At 42.2% G+C, this 26094-nt stretch overlaps 2 protein-coding genes across 2 annotated transcripts; both read left to right on the top strand.

Annotated features, from left to right (window-relative positions):
- The first annotated feature begins 10789 nt into the window (after positions 1–10789).
- Positions 10790–11752, top strand: LOC125176731 (olfactory receptor 52H1-like). Its single transcript, XM_047878532.1, is given in 1 exon segment — positions 10790–11752. A coding segment is annotated over 1 exon segment (963 nt).
- An 11596-nt stretch (positions 11753–23348) lies between these two features.
- On the top strand, positions 23349–24305 carry LOC125176732 (olfactory receptor 52H1-like). Its single transcript, XM_047878533.1, has one exon. The coding sequence runs from the start codon at positions 23364–23366 to the stop codon at positions 24303–24305; it is 942 nt and encodes a 313-aa protein (XP_047734489.1). The 5' UTR covers positions 23349–23363.
- The last annotated feature ends 1789 nt before the right edge of the window (positions 24306–26094 follow it).

The following is a 26094-nucleotide window of genomic DNA, read 5'->3' as shown; positions in this document are numbered from 1 at the left end:
GAATGTCCCCGGGTCTGCTAAGTGACACCCATGTCCCAGAGCACATCGTATCCCCTTACACCTCTAATCTTTTGCACATGCTGGTCTCTGGGCCTGAAGTGTCTTTTTTTTCTGTCTTCCTTCAACTTTTTTTCCATCCTCAAGACTCATATTAAGTTCACTTGTCCCTCAAGATCTTTTCTTATCCCTGGACTGTGGTATTATTCCTCCACGCAGTTTCCATGAACCTCTTTGGGTTTCCTATGAGTCTCATTCTGTATTGAAATTTCATTTTTACAAGCCTGTTGAGCTTAGTAGATCATGTCCTCAAGTGAAATACTGATATTTATTTCTGAATATCCAGGGTGTAGCATAATGCCTGGTTTCCTGAGCTTGACATATTATTCTTACCCTCATAAATGTTTGTTGTGTGAAGAAAGTGATCTTGGAATCCTTTTACAGATATCACACCTGGTGCTTACTGTATCTCACACATACTGGTGACTTCCCTTGTTGAGGTAAGTTTCAAAGGGAGTGATTTAAATAGAATTACAGTGGATTATCGTTAAGTAGCCCAGTGGCTAATAACAGCAGTTACAATGTCCTGACCTTTAATTCCTTGTCCACAGGTAGGACTATACAGGATAACCTATGTTCCTTTTCATATCAGTTATCTATACTGTGTAAGAAGTTACTTCACAAGTTAACAATAAACATTATCACAGTCTCTGTATGTCAAGAACTCAGGAGCGGCCCGCCTAGAAGGTTCTGTCTTGGGTCTCTTACTGGTTGCAGTCCGGATGTTGCTGGGGTTGCAGACCTAGGAAGGCTTGGCCGAAGCTGAGGAGCTATTTCCAAGATGATCACTAGGTAGCGCTGTTTGTTAGCAAAAACAAAAACAAAAAAAAAACACAAAAAAATGGTTCAGCTCCTCCTCAGGCAGGTGGTTTGAATGTCTTGTCTCAAAGGCTGGCTTCTCCCAGAGTGGGCAATTCAGGAGAGATAGCAAAAAAGGAACCTTCAATGTCTTCCACAGCCTGCTCTCAGAAGGCACACATCCACCATATGCTATTTGTTAGAGATGAATCACTAAGTCCAACCCACACACAACTGGAGGGGAATTAAGCTCTATCCCTTGAAGAGAGGAGTATCATAAAATTTGTGAACATACTTTTTTTTTAAGTTTAGTTATTTATTTTGAAAGAGAGAGAGAGGGGGAGGGAGATAGAGAATCCCAAGCAGGCTCCATGCTGTCAGTGCAGAGCCCGATGTGGGGCTACAACTTATAAACCATGAGATCATGACCTGAGCGGAGATCAAGATTCAGACACTTAATCACTTAACCAACTGAGCCGCCCAGGCACCTCTATGAACATATTATGAAACCACCATTCTTGTTTATATTTATAACCTGAATTCTTTGTCTTTGTGATGCTTTGTCATCTGACCTTGGGGGCCTCTATGTACACCAGGCTATCAACATTCAAATGCCCTAGGCTCCACATATAAATCATGATACCCATACTGTGAATGGCCCCATTGATTCTACTCAGAATAACAACTGTTTCCCAAAATATGCTATATGAATAAATGAAGCATTCATAGAAAAGATGGCAAGCGCTTCCCCAAGAACAAAAGTAAATCGAGGACAGCAATTAGATGCCACAATTCTTTTTTTCCTCCCTACTAATCATACTTGTCATAGGATGTAAAGTTTTCTGAAAAAGAAACTGGCATAAAGTAAGGGTTTGAACTGAAAGAAGACTGTAGAACTGTTACAATAAAAGAGAGGTTTTCCTGTAATGTACAGTTCTGAAAATATTCTACTTTAATCTGAGTTATTTATATCACTGTAAATTAATTGTTTCTTAAGACTCAGCAATTAGTCCTATCTCTTTTCTTCTCTATATTATGCTATGACTTTAGGAAGACAGCGACCATGAAGAGTTTGTGAAGAGGTGGGTAATTAGGAAGTGGGGATATTTGTAAAAATACAGGTATACATTTCAGGCCTTTTCCAGATGCATTGAGCAATGTAAAATTAGTTTCTAATTGGTTTAGAATAGTGACCTCAATGTATAAAATGCTATAAAATAAGTGTCATAAAAACAGATGCTGTAATATTGCTTTAACTACTAATAATTGAGAACATAGTTGAATGCCTACTTTGTGAACAACCATAGATATCTGATGGCAAATATCAGGAGTAAGATCCTTGTCATCTAGAAACTTGCCTTCTAGAAGCAGAAACAAAACGTTAAACATATCATTGTAACATAGTGTGATTAGTGCCAAGGCAGGCATAAAGTCAGGGGGGCATGTTGGGGTGAGGGGTGATTTTCCAAATGGGTGATGCTAAATTTTAGGCTGAGTCAGCCAGAAAAGAATAGGAAGGATATTCTATTTTTTTATTTTTTGATGTTTTTTTAATTTCTGAGAGAGAAAGAGACAGAACACAAGCAGGAAAGGGGCAGAGAGAGAGGGAGACACAGAATCTGAGGCAGACTCCAGGCTCTGAGCTGTTAGCACAGAACCCGAGGCAGGGCTTAAACCCACGAACCACGAGATCATGACTTGAGCTGAAGTCAGATGCTTAACTGACTGAGCCTCCCAGACACCCCAAAATAGGAAGGGTATTTTAGAAAGAAGGAATACCGTATGTAAAGGGATGATGCTTGCAAAAATTTAATGTGTGTTTGGGACTCGAAATACATTAGTATGGAATTTAGAGTGTTTGAGGGGTGAGTGGCAAGAGGTGTCACTGCAGAGGAAGTCAAGGGCCTGAAATCACTAGATCTTGCGTGTGATGCCAATGGGGATTTCTTTTATACTAAAGTCTTTATCAACTTGGCAGGAATGATGATCATATTTCTATTTTAGAAAGATTATTATGGCTTGCAAGGAGAGGATGAATAGGTGGGGTGGAACTGAGATCTTTAGATCAATGAGGAGGGTCCAGTCACAGAGGTGACAAGGGACTGAAGAGTGGTGACAAAGGAGGAATGTGGTTCTAGAAATATTTTAAAGTGTCAGTTGCTAGGGCTCGCCAGCATATGTGTAAGGAGTTTTACATGTCAGTTCAAGTGTTTGATCCATAGGACTGATCTGTGATAACGAAGGCAGTCTCTTTTTAGGCTTGAATCAGAAACCAGAACCTGTACCCCTCCTCCCACAGGTCTATTTGCATTTTCATACTAAAATAACTGGTACATATACTTACACAGCTGACTGAATGCTTATAACGTAAACACAGTAACTCACAGAGACATACAAATCCTCTCTCCCTCTTGCTCTCTGTCTCTCTGTTTCTCTGTCTCTCTGTCTCTCTTGCACACACACACACACACACACACACACACAGAGTGGTGGAGAGTGGCTTGCCATCTTGCAAGCCCCAGGGGACTCTGCTAGCTCAGGATGCTGCCTGTCCTAGAAGACAGGAGTCTGCAGGGACTCAGACCACCCCAGCCTTCAGGACGTCAGAGTCTCAGGAGCTAGACCCCTGGGAAGTGCTTCCTGTGCAGTCCACGGCTCACTGATTGGGTGTGTGGGTGTGGCCTCTCAGGGGCCCACAAGTATTGAGTGCTCCCTCTGAAGTCCAGGAAGAGGAATAAGAGGATTGGTTGCTCGGAGGTGCCATTTCTCTGCATACTTGGTCCTCCCCAAGGGTCTGGGTTTGGTGAGTGTTGGAGAAAACAAAGGCAGAGCTCAGGTTTGGATCCTGGGACAGCTAACTGAGGGACATACACGGGACCCAAGAAGAGAGGCAAGGAGATGCTAGGAAAAGACAGGGGTGGGCTCAGTCCGGTTTTCCCCATGAATACAGTCTGCAGGCCTGGGTGCCAGATTTAAACAGTCTCAGGGGTTGGCATGAGGATGGACAAATGGAGCAGAAGGGAACAAGTAGGACTGGAGCTGTCTTCAGAACACAATCCAACAGCCACAACCACATGGTCTGGGAGCTTGGGTCTGGAAGAGCGGACTCCAACTCTGTGTTTTCGGTGTGATTTGAAATTTTCTGTTACTGTGCGGGTTTCTGGCATCCGTGTATATTTGTAAGTGTTTGTAATAATAATGACCTCATATGATGGTCACTATTTATTGGTAGGTTAACACTGAGCTGAGGACTTCTCTCATTTAATGCCCACGAAAATTCTGTGCAGAAACAGACACTTTAGAGATATCAAATAACTTGTTTGGTGTAATGAAAAAACAGTCACTGATCAATGCAAATCTGATACTTGACTCTAAAATCTGGGTTCTTAAGAAGTAGGAATGATGTGATTTTGTGTAAACTTTGCCTACCATTTCATGTGTGTGTGTGTGTGTGTGTGTGTGTGTGTGTGTGCGTGTGTGTGTGTTATACTTTACTCGTTCGTTTATTATATTTTAGACACTTACTAATTAAACTGTATTTTAATGGAATATAAATAGAAGGGAAAGCAGAGGTGGGGTAGGGAGAGTCGTGGCTGAAAAAGTACAAAGGTCCCATATCAAACAGGAGCTTGTGTGCAATGATTTAAACATTATTTATTTATTTAATAAATCTTAAGAGTTTATAGAGATTAAACTAGTGTCAGAAATAAAATTATTTGGGGTGCCTTGATGGCTCAGTTGGTTGAGCGTCTGACTTCAGCTCAGGTCATGATCTTGCGGTTCATGAGTTCAAGCTCCACATCGGGCTCGCTGCTGACAGCTGAGAGCCTGGACCTTCTTCCAGATTCTGTGTCTACCTCTCTCTCTCTGCCCTTCCCTGCTTGTCTTCTGTCTTTCTCTCTCTCTCAAAAGTAAATAAACATTAAAATTTTTTAAAACAGAAATAAAATTGTGATTATGAAAATGCCTTTACATACCAGCTGTGTGTGTAAATATGAGGACTCAGTCTTGTGGTTAAGAAAAAGTTTTCTGGAAGAATTTTCACCTCAGCTGAGACAAAGGGGGGTGAGCAAAAGTAAGCAGCCTTATATCTCTGGATAAAACTTCTTGAGCCATGTTAATACAACTGTTATGATAACCGTGATCTTTAGCTCTTTAGTGGAAATGCCTTTAACATTCTCCTGGTTTGGCATATTATTGGCTGCCAGTTTGCATAGGTTTATTTTCCTTTATTTATTCATGAACAGGTATTTAATGATTCCAAATGTATTTCCAGAGAATATTCTTTTTGTCTTGACTCAACAGCAACATTCAGTTCCAGAAATATTCACTGAGCACTTTTTAAGTGCCACCAACCTGCAGATATTGAAAGCATTTTTGAAACCATGATAACAACAAAAGCAGGAAGAACAAGATTTGCATGATCTTTGCCTTTTTACAGAGACTGCAGTCTAAGAGAGAAAATAAATAGTAAACAAGTGGTTGCAAGTGTGATGAACTGCAGAAAAGAAGGGATACAATTTGGAAACAGAATTTTCTGACGCGGAGAGATCAGGAAGACTGTACCCAGGAAAGTAATATTTAAGTTGAATGAAAGGGGACTTAGAGACCTGAATGATAAGTAGAACCTAGCCTTGCTTGGAGATAGGAAGAGGGATGAGGGTATTCATTCTAAAGTCAAGGAGGAAATATTTGCATACTCTTACAGTCAGGAGACTTTGGCACTGAGGGAACATGTGTTAGCTCACCTGTATTCACATAGCACGTTATCTGTTTAGACTTTTATTTATCTGGAATGGCAATTGTTCAGAGAAGTGCAGGATCGATGCATGACAGCTCACTGCATGGGTACCTCTTTGAACACCTTGCAGTGTGATTGCTCGCCTGTAGGGATAGCAGTGGTCTCGTTTGTCTTCATCACGTGGCTTTCCAACATCTCTGGCCTCATTTATGTTCATCTGCAGAGAAGTTTGGGTATCAGCAGACACTCAAGTCAAAATTCAAGGAAATACGTAAATACTATAGTTGGAACCCTGGAAATAAAAAGGGGGAGGAACTTACTGTTATTTCTTACATGGAAATTGATTTTAACATATACATTTTTAGAAAAAGCAGGACTTCTTTTCCTGGCAAACATTCCTGGAGTGTAACAGGAAAACTGAAGAGGTAACAGGACCAGATTGCGGAGACCTTGTTAGCTATGTTAAAGACCTTTAATTTCTATTCCAAAAAGATTGGATTACAATAATTGATTGCGCATGGGGGGTTAAAAAGGGAAAGGTATAAATGGTGAAATTCGGATTTTTGCTTCGGGTCATTTAGTGGATGATATTGGTATTCTGTGAAATATTAGACACAGTAGAGGGCATCAGGTTTGTGAAGGAATATGATGAGTTTTCATTTTGATTTTTGAGAATTAAATTTGAGTGCTATGAGATATCCAAAAGAGGATATCCAGAATGGAGTTGAATGTATGTGTCTTGTTAGATGTAAATGATAGGTAAAGAATTGGTAGATGTCATGTATAGCTATTAATTGGGATCTTGGGAGTGGATGATACAGATTAGGAAAAGTGTGAAGAGAAAAAAAGGGGGCTTCAAGCAGAGCCTTGAAGCATCCCAGGACTTAAGACACACAAAATAGGAAGAACAGGCAAAGGATGAGATGAGATGTCAGGATGGTTGAAGAAAAATTCCAAGTGTTGTAATAAAACATTAAGACAATATTTCAAGATTGAGGAGATAGGGAATAGGGTCAAATGCTGCTGCTAAGTCCAGCAAGGACTCAGTGTGGGACGCGGATTTCATTGGTGATCTTAGGAAAAGCTGCTTTGGTGGAAAGATAAGGACAGAGGTAAGATTAACATAGGTTAAAGGGTAAGCAGGAGATGAGAAGAACGTAAGTGGTGTAGACAAGTACATATCTAGCTATGAATGAGAGAATATAATTGTTTCTGTGTAATTTAGACCAGAAAATACTTGAGCACATTTTAATTGTTTAAATGTTGAAGGAGTAAACTTCTTGAAAGGCTAGGTAGAAGACAAATGCGTACACACTCACACACACACACACACACACACACACGGCCAGATGTGAGGCTGTCTTACATGATTTCACATACAATGGCTTTGAATTTCTCTGTGAAGTAAAATGAAAGGTTATCTGTTGAGAAAGAGGGAGTTGGAGTTGGTGGACGTGCTTGGAGAACAGTAGGGAAAGAAGTCATCCAGGGAGACTGAGCTGAATAAGATCATGTTGCTGGGTCATCGGGCAGTGTTGGGGGTGAAGTTGAAGGTTGATGATCATGAACTTATGGGAACACAAACATGTCTAGTTAAGTGCCTTTCCATAATGATCTGAAGGACTTATTATATTGGTGAATCTAGGAGTTGAGTTTTGCCTACATACGTGATGGAAAGTCAGTGGATCAAGGGCAAGCAAAATATGTGTAAGAGAGTGCTTGATGTGATGAATTAGAATTTAACCTAGAAAGGAGGAATGCAGAGACACTAGGATAACGAGCAAAAAGTACAGAAAGCATCAATACCTTGGAGGGCTCAAGGTTGTTGAAGAACAAATGATAATCACTGAACCACATACCTGAGCAGATACAAGTAGCATGTCTACAAGTGTGATTTGTGAGGCAGGTCAATTCTAAGTTCTAGTGTTTCAAGATACACCTGTGGAACTGGACACCTGACTTCACAGTAACAAAATGAAATTGTCTAAGATGATGTTACGCTACATTGAGGGAAAAGTTTGGGGTAGATGAGTGGGAAGGATGTTAAACTTGGTGCATAATGATCACCACAATACACCCAGTTACACGTATTACCGCACATAGTTGAAAAATTTTTTTGTTGTGATGACAATTTTGAAGATCTACTCTCTTAGCAAGTTTCAAGTATGCAATACATTTATTTGTTTGTTTGTTTGTTTGTTTCTATAAATTTACTGGCAAGTTAGTTAGCGTATAGTGCAATAATTATTTCAGAAGTAGAATCCTGTGATTCATCCCCAAATATAACACCCAGTGCTCATCCCAACAAGTGTCTTCCTTAATGCCCCTTGCCCATTTAGCCCATCCCCCACCCACAACCCCTCAAGCAACCATCAGTATGTTCTCTGTATTTAAGAGTCTCTTATATTTTGCTCCCCTCTCTCTGTTTTTATATTGTTTTTGCTTCCCTTCCCTTGTGTTCATCTGTTTTTACATTACATTATTATTATTAACCCGAGCCACCATACTGCACGTTCCATCCCCTCATTTATTTTATAACTAGAAGTTTGTACATTTGACGGTCTTTACCCCTTTGACTCACGTCCTACACCAGCCTCTGTCAATCACCAATCTGTTCTCTGTGTCTACGAGTTCCATGCTTTCATGTTGTTGTTATGTTTGTTGCTTTAGTTTGCAAACACAGCATTTGTCTTTGAGATCATACAATATTTGTCTGTGTTTTCTTCATGTGGCTTAAGTTTATATCCTCTGCTATGCAGATATCATGCATGTGCCATTTGCCATATACTCTACAGAGAATTTTATTACGTGTCAGTTTATGTAAAGACTTCTCAGGTTTAATGTGGAGCTCTAACATTTGCCTGTCATGTGGCCTTTGGCGGGTTATTTAACTTCTGTGCCTAAGTTTCTGCACCTTCAAACTGTAGGTAACATTATTTCCTTTCTCATAGGGTTTTAAGATGATTATGGAAGTTATTTCACGTAAAGAACTTTAGACTTGCATAGTATTGTGGAGGTTTCCAAAAATATTAGTTTTGTTATAGAAGTTGTTTGCTTGCTTTTTATCTTGACCTGGTTTTCAGAATGTAGCAATTCTATATTTGTTTCACTAGAGGGCCCTCAATCACTCTCTTTGAGTACATGTCTTCAAGAGTTTGTTTCCCCTTTCCTTTTTTCAAACCACATGTGTATAGTTTGAGGAAGAAGTATGATAGAATAGTGTAAAACACACACTTTGAAGTCAGAGGTATCTGGATTTTGGTCTCACTCAAATAGACCATTTATCATCTATATTAGTAGAGACTAAAAGGGGTATAATGCTACTTAGGGGTGCCTGGGTGGCTCAGTCGGTGTCAGACTCTTGGTTTCAGCTCAGGTCATGATCCCATGGTCATGGGATCGAACCCTGCATTGGGTTCCACACTGATCTTGGACCCTGCTTAAGATTCTCTCTTCCACCCTCCCCCCGTCCCCTGCTTGAGCTCTCCCAAATAAATAAATAAATAAATAAATAAATAATGTTGCTTATATCATACTGCTATTGTGGATAGTTTATTTTCCTTCAAAACATGATAAAGATTATTTTTTTATTCTAGGAAACAGTGGTGATAAATGGGCTAAAATGACAAATGTCAACTACAACATTCCTACATATGTTAACCTCTTAAAATATTATTTATTTATTCATTAATATTATCTTAAAATGCAATAATATAAATACATATTTAAGGACAAAAAAAAGCACACTTGAACCAATTTCCTCAGTAAATCCTAAGAGGGGACTGGAGGTTGAGCTGTATATCTATTTCCATATTGTTCTCCATGGTGAGGTACCAAACATCAGTCTCAGAGAACATTCTGGTCTGAAAATGCCAGATGCTATAGTATAAGGGATATCAGGAGAGTAAGTGCAGTCAGAATAGGGTTGGTGTGCTGGGCACACTGCAGTTTGGTGTTAGGTTTTTCCGTACTGTCTTCTTTCTCTACAACCCATGCCTCTTCTCAGTCCTTGGCAACCTGTAGTGTGTCACCTGAGACAATCACCTGGACTGGCACCACAGCATAAATGATTATTAACTGAGGACTGGGATGTGCTAGCTCTGCCAGTTACTAGAGATGAGATCTTAGATAAGATCATCTCTCAGGTTTCAGATTCTGTAAAAAAAAATAGGTGGATAAAAACACATATCTGAGACCACATCCATAGTCATGCTGAAGCCCAAGTCCTCCATGGACATGACCTATGAAGGCTGCTCTAAGCAGTCAGTAGGACACTCAATATGGTGGGAGGAGTTGAATTTGACATTGACCTGCCCAACAAGAAGGTTTGTATCAACTCTGAGCACAGTGTGAACACTCTGCTGGAGACCCTGGGAAAAAACACTAAAGGTTCTTTCCTACCTGGGCTTCAAGTAGGGAGGGCCTGGACCCCTGGTCACAAAATGGACCAAATGGGGCAGGATGCTTCCTCTCCTGCCTTGCAGACAGACCTTGGCCTGGCAGTCCTACACAGCAATGGGAGTTCCTGCAGAGACCCTCACTTGCCCTGCTCCTTCTTAGCTTTCTTGCAAAAAAGTTGAACTGCTTTTGTTGGGAAAAAGATACATATCTCAGAAGACTGTTTTAAATGAGATAATACTTCGTAAAGCCTGGACTCCTATTATGTAATAGGAGTCATAATTGTCAATTGTCTCCTTATTTTCCCAATTGTTCCCCACTTTCTTCACTTCTTTCTTTCTCTGCATGTGGTTAGATTGTTTTTATCTATACTCAAGTCTATACAGAAACAATTTACTTTGACCCAAGGAACACTTGGTCATTAACATAGGAATACAATTTTGTTCAGTTGGAAGATTCCAGAGTGACTGAGTGATTACTACCAGAAGTATCATGCCTAGGGAATCTTTTCTTTTCTTTTCTTCCCTTCCCTTCCCTTCCCTTCCCTTTCCTTTCCTTTCCTTTCCTTTCCTTTCCTTTTTCTCTTTTCCTTTCCCTTTTCCTTTCCTTTCCTCTTCTTTTCTTATTTTAATGGGGAATCTTTTTCAAGACATGAGTATTGCTCTTACTAGAACTGGGAGGTTCTTTCTTGGCAGATAGGGAAGAAGAGAACTAGCCTGAAGGAGAGAGTGGAGGAAGAATTATACAATTTTCTCAGGTTTATTATACACAATTTGTTTTTCAGATACAGAATCTATGTAACAGACCACACCGGCCATGTACAACCTGAGTAACGACCACACAGGTGACTTCACCCTTTTGGGCATCGCTGGCCTCGGGCAGTACCACGTCTGGATCAGCATCCCCTTCTGCTTTATGTATCTCGCGGCCATTGTGGGCAATAGTATCCTTCTCTACCTCATTGCTGTGGAACATAGTCTTCATGCACCCATGTTCTTTTTCCTTTCCATGCTGGCCATGACAGATCTGATACTGTCTACCACTTGTGTCCCCAAAACCCTTACCATCTTCTGGCTTGGTCCCCAGAAAATCAGTTTTCCTGGTTGTCTGACCCAGTTATTCTTTCTGCACTACAGCTTTGTGCTGGACTCGGCTATACTCTTGGCCATGGCATTTGACCGCTACGTGGCCATCTGCTCTCCCCTGAGGTACACCACTATTCTGACTCCCAGGACCATCATCAAGATTGCAGTGGGCATCTCCTTTCGAAGCTTCTGCATTATCCTGCCAGTTGTATTCTTGCTCACACGCCTGCCTTTCTGCAGGACACGCATCATACCGCACACATACTGTGAGCACATAGGTGTTGCCCGGCTCGCCTGTGCTGACATCTCCGTCAACATCTGGTATGGCTTTGGTGTCCCCATCATGACGGTCATCTCAGATGTGATTCTCATTGCCGTTTCTTACAGCCTCATCCTCCGTGCCATCTTCCGCCTCCCCTCCCTGGATACCCGCCACAAAGCCCTTGGCACGTGTGGTTCCCATGTCTGTGTCATCCTCATGTTTTATACACCCGCCTTTTTCTCCATCCTTGCCCATCGCTTTGGGCACAATGTCTCCCTCACTTTCCACATCCTGTTTGCCAACCTCTACATTGTTATTCCGCCTGCACTCAACCCCATTGTCTATGGAGTGAAGACCAAGCAGATCCGAGATAAGGTCATACTTTTGTTTTCCACCAAGGCTACGGAATGATGTTTCAATGTGCTATGGAAAAGCTGACGCCATTCTATTGGGGATATTAATGTAGTAAGATAGAAAACAAACGTTCTATTTAAAACGAGAACTGCCTGCAGGTGCTTTTGCATATGAGGAAAATGGTGTGGCCTCTATGAAGGAGACGGTTCTAAGTGTAAAAATTCCTTGATGACCTGTTTGCTTGTGGAGCATGAAGTTGCACAGAATTTGATCAGGAAGAAGAGGTGAAAACAGAGAGCTGACTCACTGTGAATGGACCAAGCAATACAAATTTGGAAATTGAGATTTGCAACTGGGCGGGAGGGAGAAAAAATGTGTTAAGTGAGGCAGAGAAACAGAAGAGAGACTAAAAGTGAAAACATCAATGAGGAATTCTTATTGAGGGCATTTGTAGATGAATTAGGAGCATTGGTGGTTATATTCAATAATATTATTGTCCATGATATGCTTCTGCAGGTCTCTATCAATGCACCCCGTTTCCACCATGACACATAAAATCATTCAGTACAAGGGCTAGGAGCAGTGCCATCTACCAGCAGTGCTGTGAAGGGGAGGAGAGAGCATGTATTTCTCAACACCTGCATTCTAGCTCCAGTGCTGGCAGAAGAGAGGAGCTTCTAGGCTCCAAGACACTGAGAAAGTGAGCCACAGAGATGTGCCAGGAGACCTCAAGCCAGTTCATTGGAACAGTAAACTAGACGTCTAACCCCATTGGCCAAAGACTTTGAGGCCCTTATCTACAGTGTGTTTCCTGGACTGGAAGAGAGAATCAATTACAAGACACATCAGTGCAGTGAAGAGGGGTGGTGAGGAGAGGAAATCGACACGAAACTAATGCATCTTTGATAAGATGGCTAGTTGGTTAAGTGTGAAACTCTTGTTTTCAGCTCGGTTAATGATCTCAGCGTCTGTGAGTTCGAGCCCCGCATCTGGCTCTGTGCTGACTGTGCGGAACCTGTTTGAGATTCTCGTTTTCTCTCTGCTCATTCCCCACTCAAGTGCTCTCACTCTTTCTCTCTCACTCTCTCTCTCTCTCAAAAATAATTACATAAATATTTAAGAAAAAAATTAAAAAAAGATGTATCTAATTCCACCAGGATTAGATTGGAGACAACACTGTATGTTGTGTTCAGAAAAAGATCTAGAGTTCTTACAATAAATCTTTTTTCTTCTTTTGACCATTATCCACCGATGTGGAATTATTTGTTGGGTACCCACTGTATTGCAACACGGTTCTAAGCATTCGGGAAATGAAGGTTAACGATACAAAGACTCCGCCCTGCGTTTGTGGAGCTTATATTCTCAGGAGAGTGACACACAAGAAATGAGAGAACAAGTTCTACACCTTCAAAGAGGGATGTAACCGATGGAAAACTGCAGCGAATACAGTGATACATTACAAGTGGACGAGGAGGACAGGGCAGCGAGGACAGCAAAGGCAAAGGCCCTGGGGCAGGACACAGTGTGACGTGACTGTGCACAGAGCAGAGGCCAGCGTGTCTGGAGCAGAGCGAGGCGGGGATGCAGGAGCAGGGAGGAGGGGGGAGCGTGGCCGGGTCCTGTGGGGCTGGAATCATCGGAACCTCATTGTAGGAGGAGGAAACTGATGCCAGCTGAGTGAAAGTGACTTTTCCAAGGCACACAGCGGGGTGGTCATCAATGTGGAGCTACACTAGACTCTGCCAACCCCCAGTTCAGAGTTTTCCCCACTTGACATAACCTCAGTCTCGTAAAAAAGAAAACATGAGTAGGAATATCAGAGCCCATTTTTCTTCTTTCTGTGAAGCCTCTTGTCATAAATTAAGCCACATCCTTCTAAGGGAGGAGCCTGCTTTCTGTGCCAGCTGTTAGAAATGCCCTGAAGAGATGATTTCTTACTCTCTTCTGACTATTTCCATTCTGCTGAGAACATGGATTAGCCAAGAGCTGATATTTTTAAAAGTTTACTAAGGAAGGGATAGTAAATAAATAGATTCTGAGCTATATATTTTGTATTTTTATTATTTTTATTTATTATTATTTCATAAGTTTATTTATTTTTGAGAGAGAGAGAGAGAGAGAGAGAGAACACTAGCAGGAAAGGGGCAGAGACAGAGACACAAAATCCAGAGCAGGCTCCAGTCTCTGAGCTGTCTGTACAGAACCTGAATCAGGGCTCAAACTTGTGAACCAGGAGATCATGAACTGAGCTGAAGTTGGACTCCTAACCGACTGAGCCACCCAGGCGCCCCTAGACTGAGTTAACTTAAGAGTACATATTCATTTCATTGTGGTAGGGACTCAAACTTGTGGTTATTCACCAACAGGCATGAATGGCTCACATGAAAGCCTAATGACCTAGAAAAACCAACATAGGAAGCAATTGTCTCCTGCACTGTCTCCCTTACCTTCTCCCACTATCTTTGGGCCAGTTATATGTTATTATGTTTCTACTTCTTTCCCAGGACAGTTCATTTATTTCTGTGACTTATGGCCTCTTTTCTGGTAACTCTCTATCTCAGTTTTCAAAAGAGCATCCTGATAAATCTCAGTGTCTGTTTTCCTACTTCATAGGCTTGGTATTAGGAGTACATGAAAAATGTAGATCAACGTGGATTGCAGACTGTAAAATACTAATCTAATGTCAGGTTAGTAGTTGAGTAATTACCACTGCCATTCTCATCTGGAAGCAGAATCTCAGCAGCATGTGCAACTCTGAGCTCATCATTGTCACTTAAAATCCTCCCTCCACTGTACTGTTCATTGGAGGAAAAAACAGGTTAAGCCTGGTGTTTCTCTTCCCTCAAGGTCCGATCTCCTCCCCTGCTGCCCCAGTGGCTCTTTGTGGTGACACTGGCTGCAAACATTCTGTTCCAGTGTCAGACTAGGAATGAAATTATGTGTTGTGGTTGGATTTAAAAGACAATAATTATGCAAATATCAGCAGGTAACTTTCTCATATGTAAGTTATCGTATCCTATACGTTGTTTTTATAAATTCCCCATCCCTTATATTAAATATAAAATACGTTGACCCTATCAATGGGGGATGAAACTGTTTTATTATCCCATCATCAGAATTTAGAGCTGTATTCTACAGATATAGGGATCCATGAATGTGTCTCTCTAAACCCTCTCCTCCAAACTTTCCACATGTGACCATTCTTAAGGTGTCTGTGATTCCATTGTGTTGCCTCTTATAGTTTAGCTCTCGATGCCTAGTCACCCCACCGTCCTGTTTACCCACACCTTAGCCAGACACTTGCACACTGTACCTAGACCGGATAGTGTACTTATGTCTTATATTGTAAGAAAATGACAACTAAATGTAGGTTTGTGCTCAGAAGAATAATGTAGGGCTTACTAAAAATGAGGAATGGAATAGATTTCCATGTCTGTCTTAGAGTTAAGGAGGCAGTTGGAGATTTTTATGTTATATACCTGCCACTTTGAACCTATACTTTAAAATAAATAAATAAGTAAATAAGTAAGTAAATAAATAAATAAGTAAAATTCAACAGGTAAAAAACTCAATGTAAAAAATAAAATCAAATATTTCTAAATACTATGTTGAGCTCAGGTTGATCTTACTACCTATTTGATGATTACAAAAAATACATAGAAATTCAAATGTCCATTGAATTTTATAATTCTTTAAGTAGGTATATATGCATATCTCTAAGAGCCAATGTGTTGATTAAAATAATTGCATAGAGATATTAATTATGGTTACTTAGAGATTCATCAGTAATGGTGTATTATTGACATTTATGTCTCTCAGCTAAATCTGTATGGAATGTTAAAGTAAATTTTTTTTAATTTAAAACATTTTAAAAATTAATATGTCCTAAAAATCTAAAAATAGAATTACCTTACGACCCAGCAATTGCACTACTAGGTATTTACCCAAGGGATACAGGTGTGCTGTTTCGAAGGGACACACGCACCCCCATGGTTATAGCAATGCTTTCAACAACAGCTAAAGTATGGAAAGAGCCCGAATGTCCATCGATGATGAATGGATAACGAAGATGTGGTATACATATATAATGGAGTATTATTCGGCAATCAAAAATAATGAAATCTTGCCACTTGCAACTACGTGGATGGAAGTAGAGGGTATTATGCTAAGTGAAATTAGTCAGAGAAAGACAGAAATCATATGACTTCACTCATAGGAGGACTTTAAGAGGCAAAATAGATGAACATAAGGGAAGGGAAAAAATAATATAAAAACAGGGAGGGGGACAAAACAGAAGAGACTCATAAATATGGAGACCAAACAGAGGGTTACTGGAGGGGTGTAGGAGGGGGGAATGGGCTAAATGTGCAGGGGGCATTAAGGAATTCACTCCTGAAATCATTGTTGCACTATATGCTAACTAATTTGGATGTAAATTTGAAAAAAATAAACTAAAAAAAAGTTTAAAACTATTTTATAAGGCATTAAAAAAAATAACAGTCACTCTGCTGTGTTTTTTTTTTTTAATGTTTATTTATTTTTGAGACAGAGAGAGACAGAGCATGAAAAGGGGAGGGCAGAGAGAGACGGAGACACAGGATCCGAAACAGGCTCCAGGCTCCGAGCTGTCAGCACAGAGCCCGACGCGGGGCTCGAACTCACGGACCGTGAGATCATGACCTGAGCCGAAGTCGGACGCTTAACCGACCAAGCCACCCAGGCTCCCCATCCGCTGTGGTTTTAATCAGCTTCGGGGCTATCACACAATGAAGACAGTAATCTGGAGTTAACACATTTTTACAATTCCCCATTCTTATTCCTTATTCTGTTTAGCTGATCCATTTTTCCTAACAAGACTTCTGATGTAAGCTTGTTACAATCTTGTTAGCACTGCAGTTCTTGTCCATTGCTGTCACTGTTCCATCAGAACAACTTCGACACCAAACGTAAAGCCTTTGTTGGTATTTGTATCCCTCATAGTTTTATATCAGTTCAGAGTTAGTTGGGTTTGTTGGCAACTTTAGAAAGAATAACTCCTCCTTCAAGTCACTGCTGTGTGCAAATCACACATATAATACAATTATGATGTTGGGCAACGAAAAATACTTTAAAGCTTTATTTGCTCTGTGAGTTGGCTTCTGTAACATGACCTAGTTCCCAAACATGTGGTGCCATGCTGTCATTGTAAAATGGGCAGCCGGCCTACGGCAACCACAAGTGCAGGGTGGATTCCTCATTTAGGACTCTTAGGAAGAAATCACCATGTTTGCACAGTGGGCTCGCTGTTGACAGTCCCTCGCCTTATATCAACAGCTGCTTTTACAGTTCCCGTTACAACGCATCCACAATGACTCCACAAGGGAAAGGCTGGACATGAGAGGCGGTTACTGGACTGTTCTAGAATATTAAAAGACACTTTTACAATAGTACAGAATTGTTTTGATAACCTGTAAGTTTGTTCTGTGACAGTGTGAACAGAAAACAATTCATTCAAACTAGGTCTCCAAAAAAATCCACGTTGTGGAGGAAATACCGTGAAAGACCTGTCGTTACCGCATCCTCTCAGGCCCTGCTACGTGGAAGGGAGGGCACTTTTGAGGGAGGGGCGATGTTGTGAAAGGAATTATGTCTACCCCAGGGCCGGGCAGGACCCCATGTGGGCCCAGCAGGCCAGTTTTCCTCAGCTGACCCTGCAAGCCCCGGCCTTGACTGATGTGGTGTCCGCTGTCCTAACACAGGCACCTGCTGGGGCTCCACGCTCGCTGCTCATCTTCACATCACCTGTTTGGGAAGATCCGGGAATCCTCATTGTACAAAGGAAAACACTGGGGTCGGAAATCTTAAGTAACTTGCTGCAGGCTGTCTGGTAGTGGAGCCTTAATCATTCCCCGTCTGCAGGACTCAACAGCCCAGGCTCTTCCCATCACACTTCTTTGTCTGTTTATAGGTCTGGGGGGCAGAAAGGATGCCAAGTGATAATGACGGCCCGTGTCTGGGTGGCACTCGGGTGTGTTATTTGTGTGTGGCGAGGCACGTCTCCATCTGAGTTCTCTGTGCCCCTTCCAGTGGTCCTGCCTGGTCTCTTCCTCTCCTGGGTCCTGAGCCCATCAGGTATAGAGACCTGGGACCAGGAAAGTCGGCAGACAGGACTGCAAACCGCTGCTAATTCCTCATTAACAGTGCACAGCTGTGACCAGCAGCTTCTCAATCCCCCACCAGGGATGCAGGGTCCAAGCTCTCCCGAGGGCCCCGAGAAGCGACCCATAAATCCATCCCACCCATCCCTGCTCTCCCCCAGGCTTGTCCCGGGAGTCCCTGTGGAGTCTCCCTGGTCACCAGTGCACTGAGTCCTGAATGGACCAGCTGGAGCAGTAGGGACTGAAGCAGCACTGGGTACGTGGAGGCTGGATGCCCTTCCTCGTCTCTAGTCGCACCTCCGCAGCAGAGAGGTGAGAGCTCCCGACCCCTCAGCAGCAGGAATTCATCAGCCGAGATCAGGCACCCCCTAGACAGGGTGTGGGGCTCCTGAAAAGGTCTCCTCCCTGTGCCCTACCTGGATTTATCCCACAGTGAGCCAAGCACTGAAGGTGCTGCTAAAATGCCCATCCCCATGGGATGGTCTGAGAAGCCTCTTCGTCCTGACAGAAATAGGTGGTTCAGACTCTTTTTCAGAGAACACCTTCGGGGTGCAAAGGAGAGCACGAAGCAGAGGCCACCGTGGCCGTTAAGTTTCAGAACTGAGGGTGAGGTATCAGCACCCCCTTCTCACCCTTTCTGGGTCAGAAAAATGTGGAAGGTGTGGGCTGGGGACCAGGAGTAGGGATTAGAGGACAGCACCACCACATTCTTTTTTATGTGGAAGCAGCCTTGTGTTCAGCCCCCTTTTATTGGCTCTGTCCTGCAAGAAGGTTCTTTCTTTGGTTGATGCCATCTAATCTGATACTCTACGCGGTCTTTTAGCCATTATTTTTTCCTTACATGGGATCACATTGCTTTCAAATACACTTCCTTCAGTCTCCAACTCACAGTTTGGGGTTTGTTTTAACTTTTTTTGAAGATAATTTAAAGGGTGGATGTTCAGATGATAAAGTTGAGAGCTATGATCACACTGGAAAGGAGCTCAATAGGAACGGGCTCAAGAAACAATACAAGTGCTTCAAATAATTATGTCCATATTATTTAACATGTATGGGGATTCACTGTCATCCAGGAAGAACTGCTTTACATGTTATTTATTTATCCTTCAAGGATTCCTGTACTGTTGGTGCCTTTATTCTTATCCCTAGTTTAGGTAAGAGAAATAAAGGCATAGAGCAGTTGAGCATCTTGTACAAAGTCACACAGCTCCTTTGTGGAATAATTAGGGTTTGAATCAAGATAACATGGCCTCGGAGCCCTCTCTAGATCTAAACGGCTGTGCTGACGTGGGAATACTGGGGGACAAGAAAAATGGACCTTTGTGCTGGCTTTCCCTCTCACTCCTCTCCCCTCCACAATCAGGGTGGCATGTCAAATTCTGATTAAATGGAGGTTCAAAGTGCTCAGTCAATTCAGGTTCATAGTGGCGAACTCATGTTGCCAGAGTTCAGTTCTGGAACTCTTCTCTTCTGCCTTCTTTTTGTCTTACTGCTGCCAGCCACATTTAATATGTTCTTGTTCTGCTCTTCCCTGGAGGGGAAACTTGTCCCTCAAGCCCCTTGGGCAGGACACAGTACATGAGCCACTCTGAGGACAGGGAGGCTGTCTGAGAAGGATCCACAGAGAAGGACGAGGGAGGACACAGGCTCTGGCCTGGAACCCACAGGGCGGAGGCATCGATGGAGGGAAACGGGTCTCAGTCTGCAGCAGGTGCAGGCAGGTGTGTGCGCCCCCAGTGACCTTGCCAGTACAAAGGTGTGCATGTATGAATGGAATCAGAGCGAGGACACCCTCAGCATGGAAGTGAGACCCAGGACCAGATGATGTGCAGAGTCTGTGTGAGTGGCAGAGGCGGCCTCTCCTGCCCAGAAGGAAATTGCTGTCAAGTGAGGAACATGGTAAGGCTTCCGGGAGAGGAAGCAGTCTTGGACTGGGGTCCAGGGATCCTTGTTCCATATCCCAGCTGTGTGTGACCCTAGCTTTTCTGTGCATTGGTGTCCTGATCACGGAAAGGGACCCACGACAGGGTGATGCTATGCATGCGGTAGCACATAGGAGAGGCCCCAGGACTCCAACCCTTAGCTCGGAGACGTTGCTCTGCCTGGAGCTCAGGAGGAGGGGCATCCAACTTCCACCCCCTCGGCATGTCCCTTGGCAACTCCTGACTCAGAGAGGATGCTGAGCTGTGTGAGGCCTGGAGACCATGTGAGACTGGACAGAAAGCAGAGCGGGAAGTGAGAAGCACAGCTATGCACCTTCACTGAGTTGATGATACAATGTTCTCTGAAATTGAGGGCATAGTGAATAGTGTCAAATGCTCCTGAGACGTCAGGAAGGACTGAGTTTGGGACATGGACTTCACTGGTGATCTTAGTAAATGCCCCTCTGGTGGAAAGATGAGGACAGAAATGAGATTGATATGGGAGAAAGGGTAAGCCGGACATGAGAAGAATATAAGTGGTGGAGAAGAGTACATATCTAGCTATGAATGAGAGATTAGAATTGTTTCTATTAATGTAGACTAGAAAATATCTGAGCACACTTTAGTTGTTTGCTGAAGTTTTAGTTGTTTAGTTGTTTTAGATGTTGAAGAAGTAGAATTTTTAAAGGCTGGGGTGAGCTTAGAAGCAAGAAGAGAATGAAGGTTAATGAAGATTGGGAAGATATGATAGAGAGATGGGTTTGTTTTGGGTGAGATACAAGAGGGATAGTTTTCCATTTATAATAAGAAGAATGGTAGTGTGTGTGTGTGTGTGTGTGTGTGTGTGTGTGTATTACATATATATGTAGGTGTGTGGACTGTCTTGCAGAATATCATATCTAATAGCTTCAAATTTCTCTGTGAATTAAAATAAAAGATTTTCCCTTGAGAAAGAGAGGTTTGGAGTTAGTGGATGTGCTTGGAGTAAAGTAGGGACAAAATCATCTAGGGAGATTGAGCTGAACAAGATCATGTTGTTGGGTCATCGGGCATTGGGGGTGAAGTGAATATTGGTTAGGATGAAATTATGGGAATACAAATATTCCTGGTTAGGAAGCATCTTTCCTTCATGTCCTAGAGTGCTTATTATGTCGGTGAATCTAGAAATTGAGTTTTGCATTTTTAGGTGATGGAAGGTCAGTGGAGCAAGGGCACGCCAAATATGTGTAAGAGAGTGCTTGACGTGATGAATCAGAATTTAGCCTAGAAAAGAGGAATGCAGTGACAAGGGGATACTGAATGAAATGAGTGAAAAAGAAAGTGCCCTGGAGGGCTCAAGGTTGTTGAGAAACTAACTACATGTGTGATGTAGGAGGCAGGTGAGTTCTAACTTACAGTACTTCAGATCCCACCCCAGAATCAAGTATTCAATTTATAGCAACAAGATAAAGAATCCAAGAGGTGTTATATTAAGTTTAGGGCAAAGGTTGGGGTAAGTGAGTGACAACCGGTAAACTTGCTGCAAAATGATCACCACAATATGTCAAGTTAAAATCCATCACCACACGATTGTGAATTTTTTCCTTGTGATGTGAACGATGAAGACGTAGCCTCTTAGCAAGTTTCAAATACACAATACAGTATTATTAACCAGAGTCACCATGCTGTACATTCCACTCCCACGACTCATCTAGTGAATAACTGGAAAATTCATGCATTAGACTGCCTTTACTCATTTCACTTACCTCCACCGCCTCTTCCCACAAATATGTTCTGTGTGTCTACTAGTTCCAAGCTTTTGTATTGTTGTGTTGGTTGTTTTAGATCGCACACAGAGCATTTGTCTGGAAGATCATACGGTATTGGTCTGTGTTTTCTCTATGTGACCTAATTTTCGATCTTCTGCTCTACAGATATCACGTATGTGCCATTTGCCATATGCTCTATAGAAGATTTCCTTTATCCCAGAAAGTCTATGAAAAGACCTGCGTTTAATGTGGAGCTCTACCATTTGCTTGTCATGCATGTGGCCTTTGGCGGGTTACTTAACTTCTCTGTGCCTCAGTGTCTGCAGCTTCAAACTGTAGGTAACATTATTACCTGTGTCATCGGGTTTTAAGAGGATTATGGAAGTCATTTCACGTAAAGAACTTCAGACTTGCGTAAATTGTAGAGGTTTCCAAAAATATTAGTTTCGTTATGGAAGTTGTTTGCTGGCTTTGATCTTGACCTGGTATTCAGAAGGTAGCAATTTTATATTTCTTCCACTAGAGGGCCCTCAATCACTTTCTATGAATACATGTCTTCAGGAGTTTTGTTTTGTTTTGTTTTTTCCCCCCTTTCCTTTTTTTAAACCACATATGCATAGTTTGAGAAAGAAGTATGATAGAATAGTTTAAAACACACAATTTGAAATAAGAAGTATCTGGATTTGGGTCTTACTCAAATAGACCATTTATTTTCTACGTTAGTCTCTGTAGAAGGGGTAAAATAATGCCACTTAGGGGTGCCTGGGTGGCTCAGTCAGTTAAGTTGTTGGACTCCTGGTTTCAGCTCAGATCATGATCCCAGGGTCGTGGGGTCCAGCCCTGCATTGGGTTCCACACTGAGCTTGGAGCCTGCTTAAGATTCTCCCTCTCTCCCCCTGCCCCTCTTCCCTGCTTGAGGTCTCTCTCTCATAAGTAAGTAAGTAAATAAATAAATAACGCTGCTTATATCATACTGCTATTGTTGATAGTTTATTTCATTCAAAACATTAAAAAGATTCTTTTTTCTTATTCTAGGAAACAATGATGATAAATGGGCTAAAATGACAAATGTCAACTACAACATTCTTACATGTAAGTTAACCTCTTAAAATATTATTTTAAAATGTAATAATATAAATACATATTTAAGGACAAAAAAAAGCACACTTGAACCAATTTCTTCAGTAAATCCTAAGAGGGATCTGAGCCGTGTATCTGTTTCCATATTGTTCTGGTGAGACACCAAACATCAGTCTCAGGAACATTCTCGTCTGCAAATGCCAAGTGCTATAGTATAAGGGATATCAGGAGAGTAAGTGCAATCAGTGTAGGGTTAGTGTTCCGGACACACTGCAGTTTGGGTGTTAGGCTTTTCCTTACTGTCTTCTCTACAACCCATGCCTTTTCTCGGTCCTTGGCATCTTACAGTGTGTCACCTGAGGCAATCGCCTGGCATGGTACCACAGCATAAAGGAGTATTAACTGAGGACTGTCATAATGCTAGCTTGGCCAGTTACTAGAGATGAGATCTTAGATAATATCATCACTCAGAGTTTTAGATTGTATAACAAAAAATAATAGAATAATTATTAACACGGCAATAATTATTAACACATTATTAACACGGCAATAATATTTTACATTGTATGAAGAAGATTCCAGAGTGATTGAGTGACTACTACCAGGAGTATCATGTCTGGGAAATCCGTCTTAAAGACCTAAGCATTGGTCTTGCTAGCAGTAGGAGGTTCTTTCTTAACAGATAGAAAGAAGGAGGAAGAATTACCCTACAGTTTTTTCAGGTTCATTATACACAATTTGTTTTTCAGATACAGAATCTATTCATCAAATCACACCAGCCATGTACAACCTGAGTAACGACCACACAGGTGACTTCACCCTTTTGGGCATCGCTGGCCTTGGGCAGTACCATGTCTGGATCAGCATCCCCTTCTGCTTTATGTATCTCGTGGCCATTGTGGGCAATAGTATCCTTCTCTACCTCATTGCTGTGGAACATAGTCTTCATGCACCCATGTTCTTTTTCCTTTCCATGCTGGCCATGACAGATCTGATACTGTCTACCACTTGTGTCCCCAAAACCCTTACCATCTTCTGGCTTGGTCCCCAGAAAATCAGTTTTCCTGGTTGTCTGACCCAGTTATTCTTTCTGCACTACAGCTTTGTGCTGGACTCGGCTATACTCTTGGCCATGGCATTCGACCGCTACGTGGCCATCTGCTCTCCCCTGAGGTACACCACTATTTTGACCCCCAGGACCATTGCCAAAATTATTGTGGGAATCTCCTTCAGAAGCTTCTGTGTTATAGTTCCATGTGTTTTCCTTGCAAATCGTCTACCCTTCTGCAGGACACGCATCATACCGCACACATACTGTGAGCACATAGGTGTTGCCCGGCTCGCCTGTGCTGACATCTCCATCAACATCTGGTATGGCTTTGGTGTTCCCATCATGACGGTGATTTTGGATGTGATCCTAATTGCTGTCTCCTACATCCTGATCCTCTGTGCCGTCTTCCGCCTCCCCTCCCAGGGCGCCCGCCACAAGGCCCTTGGCACGTGTGCTTCCCATGTCTGTGTCATCCTCATGTTCTATATACCAGCATTCTTCTCCATCCTTGCACATCGCTTTGGGCGTAATGTCTCTCGTACCTTTCACATCATCTTTGCCAACCTCTATGTAGTCGTCCCACCTGCACTCAATCCTATCGTCTATGGCGTAAAGACCAAACAGATCTGGGACAAAGTCATCCATCTGCTCTGTCCCCAGAGGTCCCAGTGATGCATGCATGAAGTGTGTGGGCAGGGGCAAGTTCTTAGTGTATATCAGCTTAAAAGCTGAACCTGTAGCCAGTGGTTCAGAGAAGGGACAGATCAAAAAATTCTTTATTAAGAAGATTTGAAGTTTTGCCTACTCTGTTATTTTAGTCAGAATTTTACTCCTTAATTCCAGTTGCAAAAAACTAAATTCTGTGTCTGGGAAACGGTGTATATATATTTTCAATTTCTTGTTATTGTTATGAAATGATTATCAAACTGTTTTTTTTTTCAATGTTTATTTATTTTTGGGACAGAGAGAGACAGAGCATGAATGGGGGAGGGGCAGAGAGAGAGGGAGACACAGAATCCGAAACAGGCTCTAGGCTCTGAGCCATCAGCCCAGAGCCCGACGCGGGGCTCGAACTCACGGACCATGAGATCGTGACCTGGCCGAAGTCGGACGCTTAACCGACTGCGCCACCCAGGCGCCCCTCAAACTCTTAATTGAAATAATAAAATAATCCTATCTCTTGAGGCACCTGGGTAACTCGTCGGTTGAGCGTGGGACTCTTGATTTTGGCTCAGGTCATGATCTCAGGGTTGTGGGATTGAGCCCCACATCATACTCTGTGCTGAATGTGGAGTCTGCTTAAGAGTCTCTCACTCACCCTCTCACATGCTCATTCTCTCTCTCCATCTCTAAAAATAAAAAACAAAAATAAAAAATGGTCATCTGTTTTTCATGATAAATATGTTTCTAAGGAAACAGATTTTTTTTTTTCAGTTTTATGTATCTTAGTAGTTTACACATCACTGGAGATCACAGAATTTCTCTTGTGATAGCTCTGAAGTTCTGGACTTTGACTTTAAGTATGAGCCTTGGCATATAATAGGTGCATAAGGAATGTTTATCAAATACACGAGTGGCAAATAATCATGCAATTTAAATTAGAGTGCAGGCATTTATTGTGGACAAAAAGAAGGCAATGAGGAAAGCAAAGCTCATTTTTCATTCAATCTTGAGGAAGGAAAATGAAGTGTGATGGTTAGAGTCCTCTAAGAACAAATATAAAGATGACACTAACTTCCTTTGGCCAATGAGAAGGAAAAGTATGAGACGGAAAAGATTGAGATGAGGGATCGAAACCTGGACAATTGGAAGAATGGGTGGCCCAAGTCTCTTCTTCCTTCTCAAATCTCAAAAGAGATGTAATCCAATGGTAAATATGTATCTTTATCTGTATGATGCATTCTTTTTCTAATTAAAAATTTTTTTTTAATGTTTATTTGCTTTTGAGAGAGAGACAGAGCATGAGCGGGGGAGGGGTAGAGAGAGAGGGAGACACAGAATCTGAAGCAGGCTCCAGGCTCTGAGCTGTCAGCACAGGGCCTGACGCAGGGCTCCAACCCATGAACCATTAGATCGTGAGCTGAGCTGAAGTCAGACGTTTATCTGACTAAGCTACCCAGACACCCCTGTGTGATTCATTCTCTTTTCAAATCCAGTATGTCTAATTTGGTCAGAGGCAGTCACTCAGTCACTAAATTAGTCAAGGAATCACTACTTTTGGTGTTTGTCAAGTGTCAAGGATAGTTGATGTCTGCTTTTCTCCCAGATCTAAGACGTCCTCAATGCTCATTGCTTCTTTCTCAACAACCTCTAGGAGTTACCAGTGAGTGTGAGTACCGTCTCCCTCCCCTCAGTGGTCCCAACACAAGTCACCTTTCCTCTGAATGAAACACCAGAGTTCTATGTGGTCTCTCTCCTACTGTTTTCCTGCCTCCATTCATGTGGGATTAGATTCACCATT

Source organism: Prionailurus viverrinus, chromosome D1 (genome assembly GCF_022837055.1).
Source record: "Prionailurus viverrinus isolate Anna chromosome D1, UM_Priviv_1.0, whole genome shotgun sequence".
Taxonomy (NCBI): Eukaryota; Metazoa; Chordata; class Mammalia; order Carnivora; family Felidae; genus Prionailurus; species Prionailurus viverrinus.
This window is presented reverse-complemented; position numbering and strand designations above follow the sequence as displayed.

Bases quoted from the DNA above. Each gene is read 5' to 3' on its own strand.
- LOC125176732 (XM_047878533.1), top strand. From the start codon at position 23,364: ATGTACAACCTGAGTAACGACCACACAGGTGACTTCACCCTTTTGGGC.